Genomic DNA, 22,620 nt, shown 5'->3' with positions numbered 1-22,620 from the left:
TATTCTTTAATATTGGACAATTGGCATAATTTTCATCATTTTATATGACCTTGCATCACCATCTAGTGGAATGCAAAAGAATTGTTAGAAATGTTACACATAATTAGGAATTAAAATAAATGTAAGACCATAGATCTAGAATGAACAGTCATTGGTCTTTTAGTCTGTTAACAGACAGGACAGGAGTCACAGATAAGCATCCCCATAATTTTGGTCGTGTTTAAATCCATGTATAAGATTATTCAAAAAAACAAATCACAGCAATTTTCTTTATTAGGAAAGCCTTTATTTGTATCATAAAAGTGTCTGTGTTGCCCTGGCTGGGTGGCTTGGTTGGTTGGAGCATCTTCCTGTAAACCAAAACGTTGCAGATTCGATTCCTGGTCTGGGCACATATCTAGGTTGCAGGTTTGACCCCTGGTTGGGGCATGTACAGGGGGCAACTGGTTGATGTTTCTCTCTTCATATCCATGTTTCTCTCTGTCACTCTCTTTCCCTTCCTCTCTAACATCAATAAACGTATCCTAGGGTGAGGATTAAAATTTTAAAAAGCCTCTGGTTTATTTATTCATTTTATGAGAATAACGTATAACTTAAAATCTAATTTTAAAATTTGATTTGTTTAAATCTTGTTCTAGTCATTTTTATTTGGAATCTGAAATTTTGGTTTAAAATACAATATAACTTGAGCCATGCAAATTATTTTAAAACTGACTTAATGACTACTTGGTCCTTTTCTCTTTTCTAACCATCTTTGCTTGTTTATTTTAAAGTTTATACTGCTTTTTAAAATTATCTTCAGGTTGTAATTAGTATAAGTCTATTTCCTTTTACTTTGTTTTTGTTTGTTTTCTTTGAGTTATTTTTGATAAAACATGTTTCAGGATTTTCTTCCAGAAAATAAAAATTAAAGATTGTGGAAATATGTAGTGCAATATTTATTTTAAATTAACCTGATTTACAACAAATACATAAGGAATACATATGTTAAAATATTACAACTCTAGGAGACCTAGTTCAGAAGAAGCTTGTCAGTTTTAATTCTCTCTTCCATTGTCCTAATGTCTGTTGATCTTCCAGTTTTGTTTTTAGTGAAAATATAGGAATGAACTTTTATTAAAATATGAAAATTGTATCAATAAAAGAACACTTCTAATACATTTAAAGAGAGATTTGTATTGGCTTATCAAAATAATATTTTGATAATATTTTTCATCATGATTGTTTATAGGTAATCTCTCCTTTTTCCCCCCTTAGAATTGAGAAAAGTTCCAAAATCTTCAGCTCGTCCACAACATAAGCCTAATGAAAGTGAAGTTCTAGTGGCTGACACTTGTGATCAAAGTCAGTCTCCAGTAGCTAGTAAGCAATATGTTGAAATTATTTTATTTGTTTAAAATTTGTGGTTATTGGTGGGCAAGAGTGATTAACAATATGAACTAGACACTATTTTAAAATATTCTTTATTAAATTCTATTTGTATTAGTGTTGTTTGGCAGTCTTTTTCATATTGGGAAATAATGTTATTCTATTAAATCATATTAATAGCACTATCCATATTAATACAACTTGCTAATAATTTTAAGTAAACAAAGCTTTACTCTGGTTTACTCATTGATTCAACAAATACTTTAGTGTTTACTATATGCCAGGCACTGAACAAAACAAAGCCCTTGATTTTATTCAGTTTTTAATCTAGTTGGGGAGAGAAAGAAAATAAACAGATATGTGTTAGGAGGACCTCACTTTAAAAGTAACATATAAACAAAGACTGAGGGAAGCAAGCGAGTCATGTGAATATCTGGGGAACGGCATTCCAGGTCAGAAAGTAGGAGAGCACCAAGAACGTGCAGGGAGGGTGGTGTTTGGTTTGAGGAACCTTAAGGGGGCTTGTGTGGCTGGAGTAGACGGAGGGAAGGGGACACTGGTTTGGGCAACTATTTACTGAGAGAGAAGAGGCGGAGTAGACGGAGGGAAGGGGACACTGGTTTGGGCAACTATTTACTGAGAGAGAAGAGGCGGAGTAGACGGAGGGAAGGGGACACTGGTTTGGGCAACTATTTACTGAGAGAGAAGAGGCGGAGTAGACGGAGGGAAGGGGACACTGGTTTGGGCAACTATTTACTGAGAGAGAAGAGGCTACAAGCAGGTTTGCAGGAAGGATGGAGTTGGTTAGAAATCAAGAGTTTGGTTTTGAGAGTGTTCTGTTTTGAGATACTGTATAGACATTCAGATAAAGCTTTGGGGTGGGTAGCTGGATATGAGTTTAGAGAAGTCTCGGAGATTGGGAATGGAAGCGTCATCTTGTAGGTGGTATCTAAGCCCAGTGCGTGTGAATTGAGAAGTTGAAGTGCTTAGCCCTAGGACACTACATTGTGTAAAATAGTGATTCTCAAGTTTTTCTCATTATCACCCCCCACCCCGCCTTTTTAGATACTTTCTTCTCTAAGCACTTCCCCTATGGAATTTATAGTGTAGCTATACTGTATGAATATATGTATATTTGTGCCTTAGACATAAAAAGTTTTTTTAACCCTCAAGAATCATTTCTCACCCCCTAGGAGATGATATCATAGCAGTGGAAGTAGTGATTTGGAGGTTGTTGAGGAGGATCCAACAAAGTAGCCAGTGAAGGAGCTACCCGTGAGATAGGAGAGCTAGGTGTCCTTTAAGCCAGTTGGAATGAGGAAGGAGAGGTCAGCTGTGGCAAACAGTGCTAATAAATGGGTCAGGGAAGATGAGACTGTGAATTGGCCATTGGATTTGGTCACATGGAGATTACTGACTTGTTAAACTCATAACATATGAACTGTTAAAGTGTAAGAAAAGCTGAGAAGAGATGGGATCCAGAGCCCAGTTGGAAGAGTTGGCCCAGGTTAATCACTTACTCATCTTATATTACTATGAAACACTCTGAAACCTACAAATCATTTTATATTAGCACATGTGTATGTGTGCGAGCATGTGTGTATGTGTATAGACTAAGACTAGCAAGGGGTGCTAGGGATATAGCAGCACTTGGGCAGAACCAGAGTGCTCTCTGGAGCCTGTTCTCTTGCTGCAGCCAGGGACTTTTGGTTGTCTTCTTTTCCTCCATCTAGCTTCTCTGCAGGTTCTTTCTTTTCAACATATATGTAGATGTTATCTTTCCCGTTTTAAAAATAACCCCTCTCTTAATTGTCTCCATCCTTAGCTACAGCTTCTCTTCAAAGCTGAAAAAGTGGTCTTGCTTCTCTTCAAAGCTGAAAACATGATCCTTCAACGTCTTTCTCAACCCTCATTCACTTCATTTTGGTTGAATTTACTATCCACTCCCTGCTCCCACCCCTAGTCAGAGGGGGTGGATAAGGGGAAGAGAGAAAAGAAGGGGAAAAGAGGGAGAGGCTGCAGAGAAAGAGAATATATTCTCACCCTTGCTTCTCTCACTCATTACATTGGAACTGCTCTGGCAAAAGTCATCAGTGACCTCCTGGTTGTTAAATCTAATGAATACTTCCCAGTCCTTGTTTTACTTGGCCTTTCTGTGACATTATTGAGCACTCTTTCTTGAAGTGATGCCACTCTGCTGGTTCTCTTCTTATTGTTCTTCTTTCATCATCTTTTATTAGCTGTTCTTTTTTTGTCATTTAAATGTTGATGTCCCCAATATTTATGTTTCTTGATCTATTCTTGTCTCCTGGAGGAATCTCGCCTAAAGTTAGTATTTTCCTGCAACCTAGATGATAATAAATCCCAAATCTATATCACTGTCCAAGACTTTTCTTCTGGATTCCAAACTGGCATATCTGACTGTTTGTTGCACGTCTTTACCTGGATATCCTTCAACTTCAGTATATCCAGTATATCCAAAACTGAAATTTGTCTGTCAGACCTACTCCTCATCCTTTTATTAACAATCTCAGCAAATGACCCTCTACATACCTCTCTGAGTTACCTAAATCAAAAATCTTTGAATTATCCTAGACTCATATCTGCATACTCTCCAAGTTTTATTGATTCTACCTCCTATGTATCTGTCATAAATGTTCTTCTGTACCTTCATTGTACTAGTTTGGGCCATCAGCATTCCTAAAATTGTTTAAGTTATTAATCCTTTTGACTATTTGGTTGCTTCTTGCTCTATCATCCTATCATGGCTACAATTACTTTTTAAACCCAAATATTACATCTGTCTTCCATTAAAAACCCTTGAACATCTCTTCATAGTCTACAGGATAAATTTTAAACTCTTGAGCATAATCTGATTCCTCACCTACCTCTCTGGGCTTATGTCCTACTACTGCTACATACTTTGCACTTTGATTTCCACAATTGAACCACATGTTGTTTCCTGAACATATAATTTGGTTTCACATATATACCCTTACACGTACCTAGAACCCTTCTCTCTTCCCCCAGTCCAGTAGACCTGTGAAATTTCTCTTTCTCTCAAATTCCTCTTAGGCATCATCAAATGATGATTTTCCAAGGCAGATTTAGGAGTTCTTCTATGGTTAAATCACCCCTTTTTAATGTACCCTTGTTACAATGTTTATCACATTTTTTTGCAGTTCTCTTTTTACCTTTCAATTTCAACTATAGCCCATAAGTTCCTTGAAGACAGAGATCTTTTCATCTAGTGCCTAGCACAATGCCTGGAATATAGTGTGTCCTCCATAAAAACTTGAGTTATTGGAACTCTATGTATAAAATAAAATATTTTGAATGTAGATGATTTCTGTATAAATGTGTTAGCTTAAAGCTTGAAAATTATGCAATGCTGATATTTCCCATAAAGTATGTTTTTATGAAAGGTGCTATAAATATTGTTTGATAGTCATAGTATATCTTAGGTCATAGTAAATCCATTATACATATATATTTCTATGTTATTTTTCAGTGACAGAAAAATCTGTTGCAGCAATTCACTTAGAATCAGTAGAGAACTTAGCTGAAAATGTTTGTCAAGTATAGATATCTCCAACTTATTACCATTTATAGTAGATATTTTGGGTCTTTTTCACAGAATTTTAAAAATTGTTTAGTGCTATCTTGTAAAAATGGTTCTGTGAGCCTTTTATTCCTTTTTTTGTATTGTTTTATACATCTGGTTTCTACAATTGTATAATTGGGTTTTTTTTTCCTTACTTAGAAACACGTGGAATAAACAGTTATCCCACTGATAAGTCAGCTTTTAATTTAGCTACAATTGTTGCCGAGACACTTGGACTTAATGTTCCAGAAGAATCTGTGAGTAGTCATTTAATTTGGTGATAATATGAATTAATTGGTGTCCTTTTAGGTCAGTTTTTATAGAATTGAGCAAAAGAAAACCTTTTTTCCAAAGATCATTAAATAAAGGCCTAGAGCAAAATTGATGTGGCTAGAAAGGCTCGTTTAAGTTATCCACCCCAGACAGTCCCAGAAATCTAGAGTCTTTAGAATTCTTGGGATATATAATAGATTGTGGGTTGAATAAAAATTTGGGGAAGTGATAATGGCTTAGAGGGTTCTGCAAACCCTCTTCCCCTCCCCCGTTCTTACCCTGTTTAAGATTTATTTCAGAATTTATTGGATCTTCTCAGCATCCATTAAACTGGGGGTTGATTTGAAAAAAGGATGAATTCTTGGGACTTCCATATATACTTTATTTCTCTGGCCTTATAAGTGCCAATCCGAAAAGACCTTATTCTTAGGGATTGGGTCAGTAATTGACCCCATGATTTTTCTCATTATTTTAATGCTTCCTTATATCAGACACATTTACTTTTTTCTTAATTGATCCCTAAAAATAGAAAATTTGAATTCTTCCATCTTAAGGAAGTTTCACCTTGATACAACTTTAAAATAGTATTCCTATGCTTTAGTTGGTAAATGTGTATGTGCTCTTATAAAATGGTCTTGCTGAAGTGTTAATTATGATCTCGGACGCTGAAATAAATCCGGCAAGCAGGATTATTGGCCAGTAACGAAAGGAGGACTGTGGCTCGCTGGGACCAACAGCGGAGAGTGGGAAGCCTCATCCTCCTTTTATTAGGATTTCAAAAGCTACCAGAACAGGGGGTGTGACATTCCAGCCAACAACAGGAGAATCTTACAAGTGAAAGAATTCTTACAAAGTGTCATTAATATGTAAAATACAGCCAGGGTAACTCCTGGTTTAGCTAGCACCTATCAAGGAAGCAAGGCAGACCCACTAATCCTCAATGCCATCTCCATTTTAAGACTTTATTAATAAGGAGGCAGATGGAGTACACAACAGAACTCGCTGTTCCCAGGATTCCATGACTCAGTGGCCTCAACAGCTTAGAGCTGAAGGCGGAGACAAGATTTGCTCATCATCTCCTGGGTCATGGGACGACACCTGGGTGGAGAGGCATGAGAATGCCCCTGCCCAGAGATCTGTCTTCCTGCAACATCTTGCTATTTATTGAATTTGTGATAATTGAATTGAATTTTTATTATATTTGGGAAATTCTAGTTTTAAATCCACATTCAAGTAATAGTGGGTAATTTTTAACCTTTGAACTTTAAATGTGTTTTAATGTTATTTTATTTTCTCCTGTCCATAATCCTGGCAATTCAGTAGTTTAGACACCAAGTATATTGAGGGAGCTGATCTCTAAGGATCTGACGCTCAAATGTGATCCCCAGGCCAACACCATCTGCAATCATCTTGAAGTTTGTTAGAAATACAGAATCTCAGATGCCACCCCAGACCTACTGAAAGAAAACTTTGTATTTTAAGATCCCCAGTTGACTTGTATGCATATTAAAGTTTGAGGGCTACTGCTCGCTAAAGGAACCTTTTAAATTCATCTCCTGTCACTATAAATAATCATATCTATTCCTTGCCCCTCACATTAATAATGTGTTTTTTGGGGGGTGGGGGGTGGAATTTTATATATCAGTAATAGAATGTACTTACCTAAAATAATAAAATACTAATGCTTTTCTCTCTTTAAATTTAGTCCTGGTCAGGTAGCTCAGTTGGTTAGAGCGCCATCCCAATATGCCAAGGTTGCAGGTTTGATCCTCAGTCAGGGCACATACAAAAACCAACCAGTGAATACATAAATAAGTTGAACAATGAAACAATGTTTCTCTCCCTCTCTCTCTCTCAAGTAAAAATAATTTCAATGCACATAACATAAAATTAACCATTTTAAAGTGTGCAGTTCAGTATAGTCAAAATATTATGCAACTACCACTTCAGTCTAGTTCCAAAGCATTTTCATCATCCCAAAAGAAACCCTGTTAAACATTCGGTCCTTATTCCCCAGTACTCGTGGCCAGCATCCACCAGTCTGCTCTCTGTCCTTATGGATTTACTTATTCTGGATAATTCATGTAAATTGAATTGTATATTGTGTGGCTTTTGAGTCTGACATCTTTGATTTTTCCTATTTTTAAGGTTCATATCCACACTGTAGCATGTATCAGTATTTTCATCCTTTTTAAGGAAAATTAATCTTTCATTGTATTTATGTACTTTATATTTTACCATTGAAGGAATCGCAAGGTCCCATGAGCCCTCTTAGTAATGAGCTCTACCACTGTCTGGAAGGCGATCAAAAGAAACAACCTTTAGAGGAATCAACAAGAAATAATGAAAATAGTTTAAGGTAATTGGAGTGAAAATTTATAAACTATTGGTGAAATCTCATTACACTGAGTTCTATCTAATTAAACTATTTCTCTACCTCAATATGTAGTTTGTTATTCTGGTTGTATTAATTTTAATTAAAAAATATTTTCTCCAGTTTATGACCAGTTGAGGGCTTTTTGCATTACTGTAGAGAGATGGTTGTTACTTTTAGGTTCTTTCTGTACTTCAAACAGTACTTAAGAGTTCCCAGCCTTGTTACTCTGCCCCTTTAAAGACCCAGTCATTCCTTCTGGGTTTGCATTTCCAAAACCTTGGTGTTGTATAAAGTTTGGATGAGATTGTATAAAGATTGTGTTGCATTTCATTTTTAGTAATTTCAGAACAACCATTAACTAATAATACCTATATTTATGTAGCATTTTTCTTTTTAAAAGAGCTTTCAGTTTTAGGTACATATATAACATTTAAACTGTCATCATAGTAACTCATTAAAGGAGGTTTTATTACCCCTATATTTTGCAGTCGACAAAAATGTGGCTTCAGAGAGGTTAAATGTCTTTTCTTCAGGAGTCTAAATGTCTTTTTTAAGGCCACATAGCTATTCAGTACTAGAGGCAGAACTCTTATCCATCCCCCATCTTCAGACAAACCTAATACTCTTTCTACTACCATAGCTGTCTCCTCTGCTAGAGGCAGGATGTTTTATTAATTTATGTTTAGTTCTATAGTATAAGAATTTTGTTTCTTGGAGTTACTCATGACAAGATTTTATAACAAAAAACGAAATTGGGTCCCCAGTGGAATTTATTAAAATATGATTTTCTTATATAGTGAAGTTATTTAAATTATTTAGGAAAATGTTTATAGGTGTTGAGATAGAATGACTGTATTGGTTTTCTCTGCTTTTTGTCAGCTAAAGGAAGAGAAGTTAGCAACTATACCCTATTGTAAATGCCGGTGAATCATATATCTATAATATGTAGATAAGACCTTATTATTAATAATTCTATATTAGCATATGGTTTCTCATCAAGCTTGTCTTTTAATTTTTACCCTATTTCTTTAATCAGAAAAAAGTTTTACCACTCTTTTATTTTCTTAGATTTGCAGATCCTAATTCAGAGACTCCTCCCGAAGAAGAAATAACTACTCGGGTATCATCTCCTGTATTTGGAGCTACCTCTAATGTGAAAAGTAGTTTTGGTTTGAATACAAGTCTGTCCCCTTCTCTTTTAGAGACTGGGAGAAAAAGCAATCTGAAAACAGCACCTTTCAGCAGCAATTCTAATTCTAGATCAGAGAAAACTAGATCAAAATCTGAAGATAATTTCCTTTTCACACATCATAATCTTGGGTCCGAAGTGAAAAAGATCATTAACCAGTCTTCTAATAAACAGATGCTTTTAAATAAAAATATAAGCGAATTTATAAGTGAACAGGATAGTATTGATCACATTAAAAATGCTATTACTGATAAAGATAAACGTGTGGTACCCCTGAAATCATTAGGCTACAAAACATCCAAAAGGAAGAAAATTGAGGAAGAAAGTGAAGATGAAGTAAGCTGCTCCCAAGCCTCTTTTGATAAAGAAAATGCTTTTCCTTTTCCAATGGATAGTCATTCTTCTATGAATGGAGACTATGTGATGGATAAACCTCTGGATCTGTCTGATCGGTTTTCAGCTATTCAGTGTCAAGAGAAAAGCCAAGGAAGTGAGACCTCTAAAATCGGATTTAGGCAAGTGACTCTCTTCGAGGCTTTGAAGCCCATTCCAAAGAGCTCTTCCTCAAGCCGCAAGGCCTTGAGTGGGAGCTGTGTGCAAACCAAAGACTCCCCAGAGGAGCCCTGTTTACAGGAGTACATCCTCCAGCCCCTGAGTAAATCCTCCCCGGATAACAAAACACCATTACAAATAAAGGAAGAAAATCCTATCTTTAAAATCCCTCTACATCCACATGAAAGTTTGGAGACAGAGAATCTTTTTGATGACGTGAAGGTTTGTGTTAAATGTTCAAGGTTTTTTGTTTATATGATTATTTGTGATTTCACATAGATGCTAATAATTCACCTGTGTTTTAGGGCGCTGGTTCTCATGAGCCAGTAAGAATAAAAACCAGGCCTGTTCATGGAGCATGTGAACTTGCATCAGTTCTTCAGTTAAATCCATGTAGAATCACTAAAACAAAGTCTCTACAAAACAATCAAGGTATGTGCACTATGCATAGTACTTCCACTCTCTGTATATTATCTTGATGTGTTATTTAAGATACTAAATATCTTAATTATGTATATTATTTACATTCTTTGGATAGATTGAATTCTTTTGGGAGAAAATATTTTCTTCCTGCACATTTCTATGTTTACAGAATAATTTTCATTGGGTTCATTTTACATGTGATTATCCTTCTCTTGTGCTTTTATAAAAAATGAATTGGGATCTTTAATACCTACTTTTATAGGTGATTTTATGGACTTACCTATTTTATGTAGTTACTTCTTATTTTCTTTACAAAGCTCTAAAAAACTTACACAGAATTTTAAAATATGTAAAGTAGAATTTTCATTATCCAAAACTTGTTCCTCAGCCCCATAGATAGCCTGTTTTTTTTTTTTCTTTGCATTTACATGTATATCTATCAACATATACATATAGACACTTACATGGATTTTTCAGCTTCTAGTTTGAAACCATTGTTTGCTTTATATAGTATATATGTTAATCTTTTCATAAATCAGCTGTGTTTAACAGGAGTCTTTGGGGGTTTTTTAGCCATCAAATATTTTTGTACTTATGCAGTAGTTTTTATTTTTCATTAGAAAGCTGTTTCTTCATTCTGGGTTTATTTTCTTTTTTTTCTGAAGCACATTCTTTAGCTGTTATTCCATCAAGAGTTTCAGTCTCTATAAAAACATTTTTCACTCTCCTTTTGTTTAAATCGTTTTTTATAATTATTCTAATAAATACAGTATATACCTACTTGATCTTTCATAATCTACTTAGAGTTAATATTGAACCACTTTATGTTCTATAACTATACTTTATGTAGTTGTCATGTATATCTACATACATTGAAAGTTCCTTAAAAAATGTTACAATTTTAACTTAGAAATTTTTTATTGACATAAAAATCACATGGTGGTTTTTCTTGTACTCCCAGAGTCATGCAACCATACTACAGTCTCAGTTTAGAACATTTTCATCATCCCCAAAAGAACAGAAAGAACAGCATCCATTAGCAATCATTCTTCATTCCCCATTACTCTTCCCCAGTTCTAAGCAATAACTATTTACTTCATGTCTCTATAGATTTGCCTTTTCTAGGGTTTTTATATAAATGAAATCATATAATTTTTGTGTTTTTTTTTACTATTTTACTTTTTTTACTGTTATGAATAATGCCATTATGAATATTGATGTACAATTTTGTGTTGATGTATGTTTTCTTTTTTTTTTTTTTTTTTTTTTTTTTAGTTATACATAGTAGTAGAATTGCTGGGCCATATTGCAACTCTGTGTTTAACCTTTTGAGGAACTATGTAACTGTTTTCCAAAGCAACTACATCGTTTTATATTCCCAACAGCAGAATGTGAAGGTTTCAGTTTCTCCACATCCTCAGCAACACTTGTTATTATCTATCTTTTTGATTCAGGCCATCTTATTGGGTATGAAGTGGTATCTCATTGTAGTTTTGATTTGCCTTTCCCTGATGGCTAATGATGTTGAACATTTTTTCATGTGCTTATTGGCCATTTGTATATCTTCTTTCAAGGACTGCCTATTAAAATTTTTTGCTTATTTTTACCTGGCTGCTGTGAGCCACGTGTCACTGGTTCGATTCCTAGTCAGGGCACATGACTAGGTTGCACGTCAGGTCCCCAGTTGGGGGCGCAAGTGAGAGGCGACCACACAGTGATGTTTCTCTCCCTCTCTTTCTCCTTTCCCCTCTCTCTAAAAATAAACAAATAAATAAATAATTTTTTTTAAAAGATCTTTTGCTCATTTTTAATTGAGGTATTTGTCTTATTATTGAGTTGTAAGAATTCTTTAGATATCTTAGATACAGGTCCTTTACCAGACATGATTTGCAAAACTTTTCTCCCATTCTCTCTGTCCCATACTGTTTTAAAGTGATGAGAATTTTTTAAATCTGTTCTTAATTGTATATCTTTTTCCTCCTTATCTAAGATGTATCCTTTGAAAATATTCAGTGGAGTATAGACCCAGGAGCAGACCTTTCTCAGTATAAAATGGATATTACTGTAACAGATACAAAGGTAAGTTAGAAAGTAAATCCAAAGCCCACATCATCATTCTAGTGAACTCTCTGTCACTCTCTTACCCCACTCTGTGACCTGGAGGTAATTGCATACCTCTTAAAACCTACGTTTATTTATTTAGAAAACTAAGAAACAAAAGCACTTATTCTTCCAACTTTATAGTATCTTTGAAAGAGTAATAATACTTTCTGACTTAGAGGCTTTTGCTGAAAAAAGTTTTGAAATAATACAAAATGCTAGTTATTTATTTTAAATAATTATCAAAACAATTCATCATATGCTTTGATTAACTTTTAAAATAACGTACCATCAATAAAAAATTTTTATTTTCCCAATTGACTAGAGTTTATAAAACATTTATTTTTTAATTTAAAATTCAAAATAGAAATGACTTGTTTGGCTTATATTTAAGGTTTATATAGTTTGAGAAGTTCTCTTACTTGGTAGTATATTAATAAAGTATTTAACAGTTGTTAAAGTAGATATATCTATTAAGAAATCAGGTTTGATTTATGAAATTGTTCTTCTTTGTGCACATTGATGTCCGCTCCTGTGAGGCAGAGTGGATGAGAGAGAAAGGGGAAGCTGAGGGAGTGCGGTGCTCTGTAAGTCTCCCTTCTTTGGTAGCAGTTCCCCTTTTCTAGGGTTGAGAGAAGATGCTTATATATTGAAGCTAAAATGTCTTACAAGCAATAAAATCTGAATCTGTCTGCATTTCTAAAAGATAAAAGTATAACTTAATACTACTAAAGTATACATTTAAAAATGGTTAAAATGGTAAAATTTATGGTATGTATTTTTTACTAGAAATATTTTTAAAGTAAATATAAAGCCATAAAAGGATAATTGTTAAATTTTTAATTTTTAAATATCCAGGATGGCAGTCAGTCAAGATTAGCAGGAGGAGAGACAGTGGACATGGACTCTACGTTGATTAGTGAAACTGTGCTTTTAAAAATGAAGAAGCAAGAGCAGAAGGGAGACAAAAGTCCAAGTAAGATATTTTTTTAAATTATTTTAATCAAAATATGGAGGGAAGTTTATAGTCATACCATTGCATTGATAAGCACAGGTGATCTCTTCACCATGAACTAGGTGGCTTTTTTCCCTGTTATGATATCAGATTTCTGTTAGTAAAGCTTAGTTTCAATATTTCAAAGGAATAAAAATTTTTAGCCAAAATCAATTTTACTTTAGAAAGAATTCAAATTGTTTCCAGGGGTCAGCGAACCACAGCTGGCTGCCAGTTTTATAAATAAAGTTTTATGAGACTACAGCCTCACTCATTTGTTTATATATTGTCTATGACTGCTTGTTGACATGGCAGAGTCAAAAGTTGCTGTAGAGACCTGACTGGCCCCAAGGCATAAAATATTTACTCCATGACCTTGAAGAAGTTTGCATGTTCGGCATGAATGTCACAGGCATGAGGATGATGACCACAGCCAGAGCGGGAGATCTGGGGCCAGGAAGCAGGGGCTGGGGAGAGTGCTCTGCCACTCTGGAGGGGAGAGGTGACTACAGAAGAAAGGAAAAGTCACTGCCCTGTGAAGCATCAGCAGAAGGCACCAAGCCTTAATATGGCCAATGAGGCCTCAGATGTTGAGAAAGGAGAGGGGACCCAGCCTCTCAAGGTGCCAAGCTGGGAGGCTCAGGACTGGCAGCAGCAGCTGGCAAACCTTCATACCATGAGGAGTGGGAAAGACATGCCTGTGGACCAGCTGAGGGCTGAGCACTGCTATAACCCCAGTGCGCCCCAATGCTGTGGAGGTACTATGTGCTGCTGTCGCTGATACCCTACAGCAAGACCAAAGAGCAGGGGACAGCAGTGGCATGCAGTGGGTATGGGCCCAGGGCCTGATGGTGGGTGACATCCTGTAGACAGATGACAGCATGCCAGGCACACTTATCTACCCTGTGGGCTTCTGGAGAAATAGGGTGCAGTACATCAAACAGACCTGTGGTGGGGACATCACAGCCTCTATGGCAGAGCTGGTGGCACTGCCAGACATTAGGCCCAAAATGGTACTCTTGGCCATTGCTGTGTCCTGGAGTACTGTGTTGGGCATCACAGTGGACACACGTGCACAGAATCGACATCTGACTTAGGTGGATGAAGAAGGTGACTAAGTCCCTAGAGAACACCTATGCAGACCTGTCTGCCCATCTACTCATGCTGCCAGGCCTGCCTCACTCAGACCCTGTGCCCCGCTGCAAAGGGGCTCAGAAGGCTGTGTCTGTTCTGCAACTTTGCTGGCTAGTCACAACCTGGGGGTTTGCAAAAAAAGAAAAAGAAGAAAGAAAAAATTGCTGATCCTTGGTTTAGATAATTTTTTTGTAAAAAATGTAAAAGAGAATCTTGAGAGTCCTGGTTTAGAAACACAATTTTATAAAGCAATTTCATAAGGCAAAAATGGGAGATCCTACTGAAAAGAATCAGGAAGATTTGCAATTTAGCAGTAAACTAAGAACAATAGTTACTTTGCCATTCTCTGCTTCTACAGAAAAGGGAATTTAGCCAAATTAGGGGTCTATGACCCTTTGTGTTGAGAACCTGTTAAATCTTCATCTAAAGCCTTGATTTTCCAAAAGAGGTGGGAACAATGGAAGGATTTTGGTTAGCACCACCTTAGCAATATTCCTAACTAAAGAAGCTTATGACATGAGATCAGCTAGACTGGGACTAGTTTTATTTATCACCCTTATGAATTGAAGGTGTAAGACCTACTACTTGGGGATGCAGTAAAAAGCAGAGGCATTTCCCAACCATCATCTGTTGGACACTGAGAACATTCAGACTATATTTGCATTCTCTGTCTTCAGCTGAATATCCTGTAGTCTACCTGCTCAGGGGTAAAGAATAAAATAGCTATTCTTGTTCTAGCTTCTTTTGAGACACCTTTCTCTTGCTTCCCTAAATGCAGTAAGAGAGAAAATTTTAATACTTTGCCTTAATTCTTTGTTCTTTAGAATGAATAACTATTCCCTAAGATCAAGTAGCTGGCTGCCTGAGTTGTTAGAGGCCAGTACCTATTAAAAGAAAAACCTTAGCAATGATGTATTGTTTCAATGACACAAATAATTTTCTTATTGAGAAGATACTTTAAGATTATTTTGTTCATGATTCCAGCTTCTGATAATGTTTTTCTCATTTTTGAAGGAAAGGGAAAAACTAAAGTATGACTACTTTGGCTTCAAATTTATCTACTTGATTCAAAGAACATAATAGTTCCCCAAAATATCTGAAGCAAATATCATCTAGAAGTGAGATTGGAACTTCAACTAATGAGTTTCAACAAATAATTTTGGCTAAATAAGGTGTTGTGTGTACTATTGATATATAATAAATTAATTCATTAATTTAAAGGATTAAAACAACAAACATTTTCTTATCTTTCATAGTTTCTATGGCTTTGTAATTCGGGAAGGGCTTGGCTACATGGTTTTGTCTCAGGGTATCTCATGCAGTTGTAGGCAGCTAGTGGCTGGAGATGGAAGCGCAGAGGGCTAGACAGTTAGGGGTAACGTGGCATCTCTCCTCATTCAGTCTCAGGGCTTCTCCATATGATCGTTCCATGGGGGCTGGCTTAAGCCTTCTCATCACATGGAGGTGAGGTTTCCAAGTGAGGATCCCAAAAGCAAGATAGAAATGAATGACATTTTTATGATCTGGCTTCAGCAGTTCCACAGTGTCACAAAGACCTGCCTAGGTTCAGAGCAAGAGACACAGGGCCCTCACTACTCAGTGGGAGTAGTGTCAAGGTCATGCTGTAAGAATAGCACATGGGATAGGAGATATTGCTGAGGCTGTATTTGGAAAAAACAATCTGCCCGTTTTACCCATAAGGTAAACCTTTTTAATACTTAGAAATGGTTAAAAATAAAACACCAATAAAAACTCCCAATAGCTGCTAATATTTGAACTCAGAGAAAGGTTTTTTGTATCCCTACTCTGTTAAGACTTACAAATGTTATGATAGGAAGATCAGAAGGATATAGTCAAGTATTTTATAGAAATCGAACCAAAAAAAAAAAAAAAGATTAGTGATTTACTATGTTTCACTAACAGGATATACAGAATTCTTTGGAAATGCTAGCACACTGCCTGGCACATAGAAAATTGACTCTCAAAATAAAAAATAAACAAATGTTTAACTATTCAGTAAATATCAAGCTGTAATCCTATACCAAGAAGTGTTCCAGGAACTGGAGACAATGAGTAAACAGAACAAAGGTATCTACCTCATGGAACTTAAATTCTCTTAGGGAAGAAACAAGCAAATATGTGACATGCTAGTCAATGATGGTACCTGCTAGAAAAAGATAAAATCAGCACCACAGATTGGGGGAGATGGCAGTTTTTTACTACAGTAATCTCAATAGGTTTCTGTTCTGTCATATTTCTTAGCCAACTGAGTGTGCTTCTCTGTCTTTTAGTAAATTCTGGTGTTTTTAAAATTGTGAGTATATAATGGGAAATGTAGTTAGTACTCTGAAGATCGATTTAGCACTTTTCATGTCAAATACAGAATTGAATTCACTATATACCAAGTGTTAGTGATAATGCAAGAAAATACTTTTTATGCTGCCATATTAGAAAAGTATTCAGGTAAGCAAAATTCTATAGAAATTTTAATGTCAGCTATTTATATACATTTTACTTAAATGGTATTTTTTTATTCATTATGATATATATTCTATTCTTCACAGTTTATTTGGTAGAACTCCTTTTGGTTTAGTATAAATTACATATACATGACCTGATAGGGAGAAAAATACTTTTAAAAGTCACGACATAATGGTTTTGTGACTGTACATTAACTACCTAGACTTGGGGGTTTAGTCTTGCCCAATGCACATCTGAATTCTTTTGTGGCAATTACTACAAGTTTCACCTTGGTCTATATAGAAAGCAAAAAGCTAGCATGTTGCCCTGAGTCAATGCTCTTTTAAGTAGATGGAGAAGGAAAAATGAATGATAGCCTGGAAGATATGTTTGATCGGACAACACATGAAGACTATGAGTCCTGTTTGGCAGATAGCTATCCCCAAGTAGCAGAGGAAGAGGAGGAGTTGTCAGCTACCACGAAGAAACCAAACAGTAAGGCTGTTTTCTTTCTAATTATGGCTTCTTGGTTACACTGAGTTCAGTAAATTAAGTCATCAGGCTATTTAACAGAAACTGGATGAGTTATATTAACAAAGTTTCATGTTGCTTGTATAAATTTATGTTTCACAGATTTCTCTTTGAGAAGAATTATAAAAATAGTTCAGAGGGTTCCCCTGTACCTTTCACTCAGCTTCCCCTTATGTTAACATCTTATATAACCATAAGATACTCCTGGAGACTTAGAAATTAATCTTGATTCGATACTGTAGAGTCCTCTATAATATATGCATAAAGTTTATAAAATTTTTGAGAAACTTTTAAAAATAATAAATTAATGATTGTAATAAGGTGAAAAGAAAATTTGCAGAAAATTCAGGCTTATGTCCTGCTTGAATGCTTTACCTTTCCAGACAAAATACTTAATGTAAATATATATATGTATTTGTATGTATGTATGTGTGTTTTTAAAGTATATTTTGTTATGTTGTTACAGTAGTTCCAATCTTTTTTCCCCTTTGTTCCCCTCTACCCAGTACCCCCCTTCCCTCCAGCAGTCCCACCCCTCTTAGTTCATGTCCATGGGTCGTGCATATAAGTTCTTTGGCTTCACCCTTTCCTATATTGTTCTTAACATCCCTATGTCTATTTTGTACCAACCGATTATGCTTCTTAGTCCCTGAGCCATTTCCCAATTTCTCCCCCTCTCCTCTTAGAGCTGATAACCCTCCACATGACCCCCATACCTATGATTCTGTTTCTATTCTGGTTTGATTAGTTGGATTTTCTTTTTATTTTTTAGATTCAGTTGTTGATACTTGTAAATTTGTTGTCATTTTAGTGTTCATAGTTTTGATCTTTTTTTAAGTCCCTTTGACATTTCATATAATAATGGCTTGGTGATGATGAACTCCTTTAACTTCACCTTGTCTGGGAAGCACTTCAGCTGCCCTTTCATTCCAAATGATAGCTTTGCTGAATAGAGTAATCTTGGTTGCTTTTTCTCACATTGGATACTGCTTGCCAGTCCCTTCCTGCCTGCAAAGTGTCCTCTGAGAAATCAGCTGATAGTCCTGTAGGCAACTCTCTGCCTCTCTCTTGCTGTCCCCAGGACTTTGCCTTTATCTTTCACCTTTGGCATCTCAGTCATGATGCGTCCTGGTGTGGTCCCCTCTGGGTCCAGCTCGCCCGGGACCCTCCGTGCTTCCCGGAGCTGTATGTCCATCTCCTCACAAAATTTGGGAAGTTTTCCTCCTTTTTTTCAATTCTTGCTTCCTCATTCTGCACTGGTTGATTTTTTTCTTCCTTATGTTCCAAATCATTGATTTGAACCCTGGTTTCCTTCCCTTCACCATTGGTTTTCTGTGGATTTTCCTTCATTTCCCTTAGCATAGCCTTCACTTCTTCTCTTATGCATTTGCCATACTCAAGCATATCTGTCAAGAATGTGGGCATCTTTATCACCAGTGTTTTGAATTCTGCGTCTGTTAGGTTGTCTGTATCCTCATCTGTTAGGTTGGTTATCTCCTCGTCGCTTAGTTCTCCCATTGGAAACTTGATCTGCTCCCCCTTTTGGGCCATACTTCTCTGTCTTCTCATTCTGACAGGCTCCTGTGTTTGTTTGCCTCTGTGTCCCAGGTACAGCTGTCCCTCCTGTTATGTTGTAAGGGGCGGAGCCTTAGAGATTCGTCAATACAGGGAAACCTGTTTCACCACGTTGTGATGCTGTCTGTGGGGGAGGGGTCCAAGAGGGACCCAGCAGTCGCCCCTTTTCCAGGCAGCTCTCCCACTTCCGCACTGGACTGGCACCCCTCTATCTGCTGCCCTGGCTATTGTTCCCAGAGTGGGTGGGTCTGCGGACATTGTAGAACCATGGGGGCCCTTTAAAGAAGCAGACTCTGCTGAGACCAGCAGTTTCTGCCTCCACCCCAACCCCCACTGGTCTGCATAGTCAGAAGCAATGAGGCTTGATTTTCCCCGGTGCTGGGACCGTGGGCTGTGAGGTCCAGTGAGGAGCTGGGAACGCTCCCCTGGTTTCCCTCCTGACTTTTTAAAATGTGTGACTGCATTTTCTGCCAGTCTGCTGCTGCCACTACACCATCCCCTCTCTGCCCCGGCTCTGCTCCTCCTACCTGTCTGGATAAGTATTTCTTCCTTATATCTTTGTTTGCTGGACTTCCATGCAGTTTGATTTTCTGAAACTTCTGGTTGTTTCTAGTTTTGAGGTAGTTGTATTCCTTCTTAGTTGTTGAGGGAGACGCAGCGTGTCTTGTCTATGCCTCCATCTTGGCCAGAAGTCCTTATCTCTGTATGTATATTCTTCTTAAGATTCATTTTATTAGAAGCAGTACTTTGTAATGTAGGGTAGCAATCAAAAGAAGAATACTCTTAAATGAAGCTCTTAGGTAGATGGTCTGAATTGAAAATTAGTTAAAATTCCTGCTAAATATCTATCCGTATTTCCTTCCTGTGAGCAAAGCTGTCAGATTTTTAAATTTTGTGCAAAGGTTTTTTTATGCTGGTTTAAATGATCACATCTTCTGCTGTGATACAGTCTATCTTGATTATTTTTTCCTTGTGCTTTTATCAGGTTTTTAAAATGACAAGTCTGAGCTCAAAGTGAATGAAACCCTAGATGCAGACACAGAACAGCATGTTTTGCTTGCTTGGTCTATGGCAAAAACTTGGTCAAGCAAATTTTGTGATAAAAATCTCCAGCTGTTCAATTTACTTTTTTTCCCCTCAAGAAGAGACTTTTGCAAATTGGTTTCTCTTCAGAGAAAGAGAATATTCTTTTATAAGATATAATTAATTTCTTTTTGTTTTTTTAAAGTTACATTCGTCCTAAGCATCCCAGAATTTCTTCACTTAGCTTTTGTAATAGTGCTGCACAGTTCTTTTGAACTCTTGACAACTTTTTTTTTCTTAAGTATCCCCAAAACTCTGGTTTTTCCCTCACATTCGTTTTCTCTCATGCCTTTTTTCACTACCTCTGAAATTATCCCAAATCTGTACCTCTAGTTTGACTTCTCTAATGAATCCCAGTCCTGCATTTCTTAGTATTGCTACATTTTTGTCTCTTCAGCAGCTTAAATTGAACATACTAAGCCAAGTTCCATTTATTACCTACCAAGTGACCTTTCAGATGTTTTTATTTTTCCTAGTCACCAGCGTATAATTTAGGACTTATTGTTCATTTATTTCATTTTCTTGACCCTTATATCAAAAAGTTCTACCAAGTCTTCCCTCATAGGAAGGGGCAAGTTTGGGAGGGGCTATCAAAAGCTTAATTCTGGACATGTTAAACTAGACATTCAAACGGAAGTGTTTAGTAGGCAATTAATGTTTGTTGAGAAATAATTTTGGGATGCAGGAGGTCAACAGCGAGTAGATGGTGCTTAAAGCCATGAAACTGAATGAGATCATCAAAGTACATATCGAAATAAATAGGAAAGAGAAGCATTTCGAGTTCTTACCTCTGAGGTATGGCAACTTTAGAAAGAGAAACAAAGAAGAGCCAGCAAAGGAAATTGAGAAGGATCTGCAGCTAGTGAAGTATGAGGGAACTGAGAGTATATGCTGCTCTGGAGCCAAATGAAAAAGATGCTTCCAGCCTCATCCTCTCTCTTCTGAACCCCAGATTTCAATCCAAACTACTTATATTCAAATTAGAAATCTTTATTCTTCCACCCAAATTTGGTCTTCCCCTGCCTTTCTGGATCTCATTAAATCTTATTACCTATCCTCACACTTACCAAAGATAGAGATGTGAGAGTCATATTTGACTTTTTCTTTCACCTCTCCTTTGTGCCCAATCTGATACCCTGGCAGTCCTATCTCCAGAATGTATTTCATAACACTTCATCTCTGTAGTCACCATCCTCATCTAAACCACTCCTATCAGTTCTATGACAGGCCTCCTAACTGGTCTTTTATATCAGTTATTTTTTCCACTCTAGTTCAGTCTCTAACAGAGAATCAAAAGTGAGTTATTTTAAATGTAAATTGGCTTGTATTATCTTCTTGCTTAAAAACCTTTCAATGGGAAGAAGCTATTTGAATGGCAAATTAGCATATGAGGATATCAGGAACAAAAATACCACTTCACACCTGCTGAAATGGTTAAAAAGTCTGGTAATATCTAGCATCAGCAAGGGTGAAGAGCAACTGGAGCTCTTATACACTGCTCGTGGGATGATAAAATTGTGCTTTGGAAAACAATTCAGTGGGTTTTTTTAACAGCTTTATCAAGGTTGGTCAGTTTTCTGTAATTTAAGCATATACCTATCCTGTGACCCAGAAATTCCTCTCCTATGTATACACCCAAGGAAAATAAAAACATGCTCACAGAAAGATGTGTTCAGGAATGTTCATAACAATGCTGTTTATAATAGCTCAAAAGTGTAAACAACTCAAATGTCCCTCAGCAGGCAAATAAATGGAAATTATAGTATACTCGTTTGGTTTCGGGGATTGGTGGAGGTAGGTCAGCTAGGGGAAGGGGGAGGTAAGCTGCCTCATTCCAGGCTGTTGTTTGGAATGGTGGGCTTTTGGAATGATGCACTTCAACCTCACACTCATGAGGAATACTACTTCTCAATGAAAAGGAGGGAACTACTAGTCTCAACAACATGGATGAATCACCAAAACTTGAATTAGAAAACTGCAAAAGGTCAAAAAGACTACATACTATAAAATTCCATTAATATGAAGTTCTAAAATAGGCATGACTAAGCTATGGTGATGAAAAGCAAATCAGTGAGTATGGAGGACGAGGAGACATAAGAAAGCGTTCTTGTGCAAGAGTGGTATAGGAGGAAACTTTCAGGGGTGGTAGAAATGTACTTTGTCTTGATTTGGGTAGCAGCTACATTGGAATATGCATTTGTCATAATTATAGTACACTTAAAATCAGTATATTTTTTATGTAAATTATACCTCAGTAAAGTAGACTCTTTTTAAAAAATGTCTTTGGTGGCTTTCTATTGCACTTTACAATAAAATTCAAACTCCTTTGGGCCTCCAGGGTCCAGTGTGATCTGGCACCTGCCCATGTCTCCAACCTTATCTCCTCCAAAATCTCCCTTTCTTTCCTAAATCTCAACCACACTGGTTTTCTCTTAGATTTTATAACTTATAAACATTTTCCTATCTCAGGACCTTTACCTAGAACATTTCCCCACTCCTACCTCTTCCCATGGCTATCTTGTTATTCATCAGTTACCACCTTACATGTTCTTCCTCAGATAAGCCTTAGTTGTCTGCTTAATGTATAACTATCTGATTGCTTAAGATCTGTTTCCCTTACTGCATGTAAACTCCACAAGGACAGGAGACCTGGTCTCTTGTTCTACACCTCATGTCCAGAACTTAGCACAATGCTTAGTAAATTTTGATTATTTGAACAGATGATAGAAGTTGGCTGTCCGAGTCTAGACAACTTGTTATTCAGGGTCCATGAACTCTAGTGCTTATTTTCTAGTCCTTATTCAATTTTCTGATAAAATTTTTAATCTCTTTATTTCCTAGTTATAACCTACCTTAGAGACACAGTCTAAAAATCAATAGGACTAATAAGTGAAACATATTAAAAGGTGTCTTGTTTGGTGTTAAATTATAGAGTAGTTCTTTTAAAGTTTAAAATA

General features: G+C 36.5%; 1 protein-coding gene and 1 pseudogene across 4 annotated transcripts in view; both read left to right on the top strand.

Annotated features, from left to right (window-relative positions):
• The window catches only part of RBBP8 (RB binding protein 8, endonuclease), a 105,553-nt gene that overhangs the window by 74,242 nt on the left and 8,691 nt on the right, over positions 1-22,620 (top strand). For 3 of the 4 annotated variants that reach the window (XM_090285736.1, XM_090285735.1, XM_090285737.1), the window contains 8 exons: positions 1,258-1,362; positions 5,132-5,229; positions 7,492-7,604; positions 8,691-9,585; positions 9,669-9,795; positions 11,777-11,865; positions 12,745-12,862; positions 16,823-16,969. In XM_090285736.1, the coding sequence (XP_090141862.1) occupies positions 1,258-1,362; positions 5,132-5,229; positions 7,492-7,604; positions 8,691-9,585; positions 9,669-9,795; positions 11,777-11,865; positions 12,745-12,862; positions 16,823-16,969 (1,692 nt within the window). The remainder of the gene's footprint in view (positions 1-1,257; positions 1,363-5,131; positions 5,230-7,491; positions 7,605-8,690; positions 9,586-9,668; positions 9,796-11,776; positions 11,866-12,744; positions 12,863-16,822; positions 16,970-22,620) is intronic. The other variant, XM_090285738.1, reaches the window with a different exon arrangement.
• On the top strand, positions 13,280-14,177 carry LOC150002764 (endonuclease III-like protein 1 pseudogene; annotated as a pseudogene).

This window comes from Furipterus horrens, unplaced genomic scaffold (assembly GCF_987537825.1).
Source record: "Furipterus horrens unplaced genomic scaffold, mFurHor1.1.pri manual_scaffold_8, whole genome shotgun sequence".
Taxonomy (NCBI): Eukaryota; Metazoa; Chordata; class Mammalia; order Chiroptera; family Furipteridae; genus Furipterus; species Furipterus horrens.
Note: the sequence above shows the minus strand (reverse complement) of the source record. Positions and strands in the feature narration are given on the sequence as shown.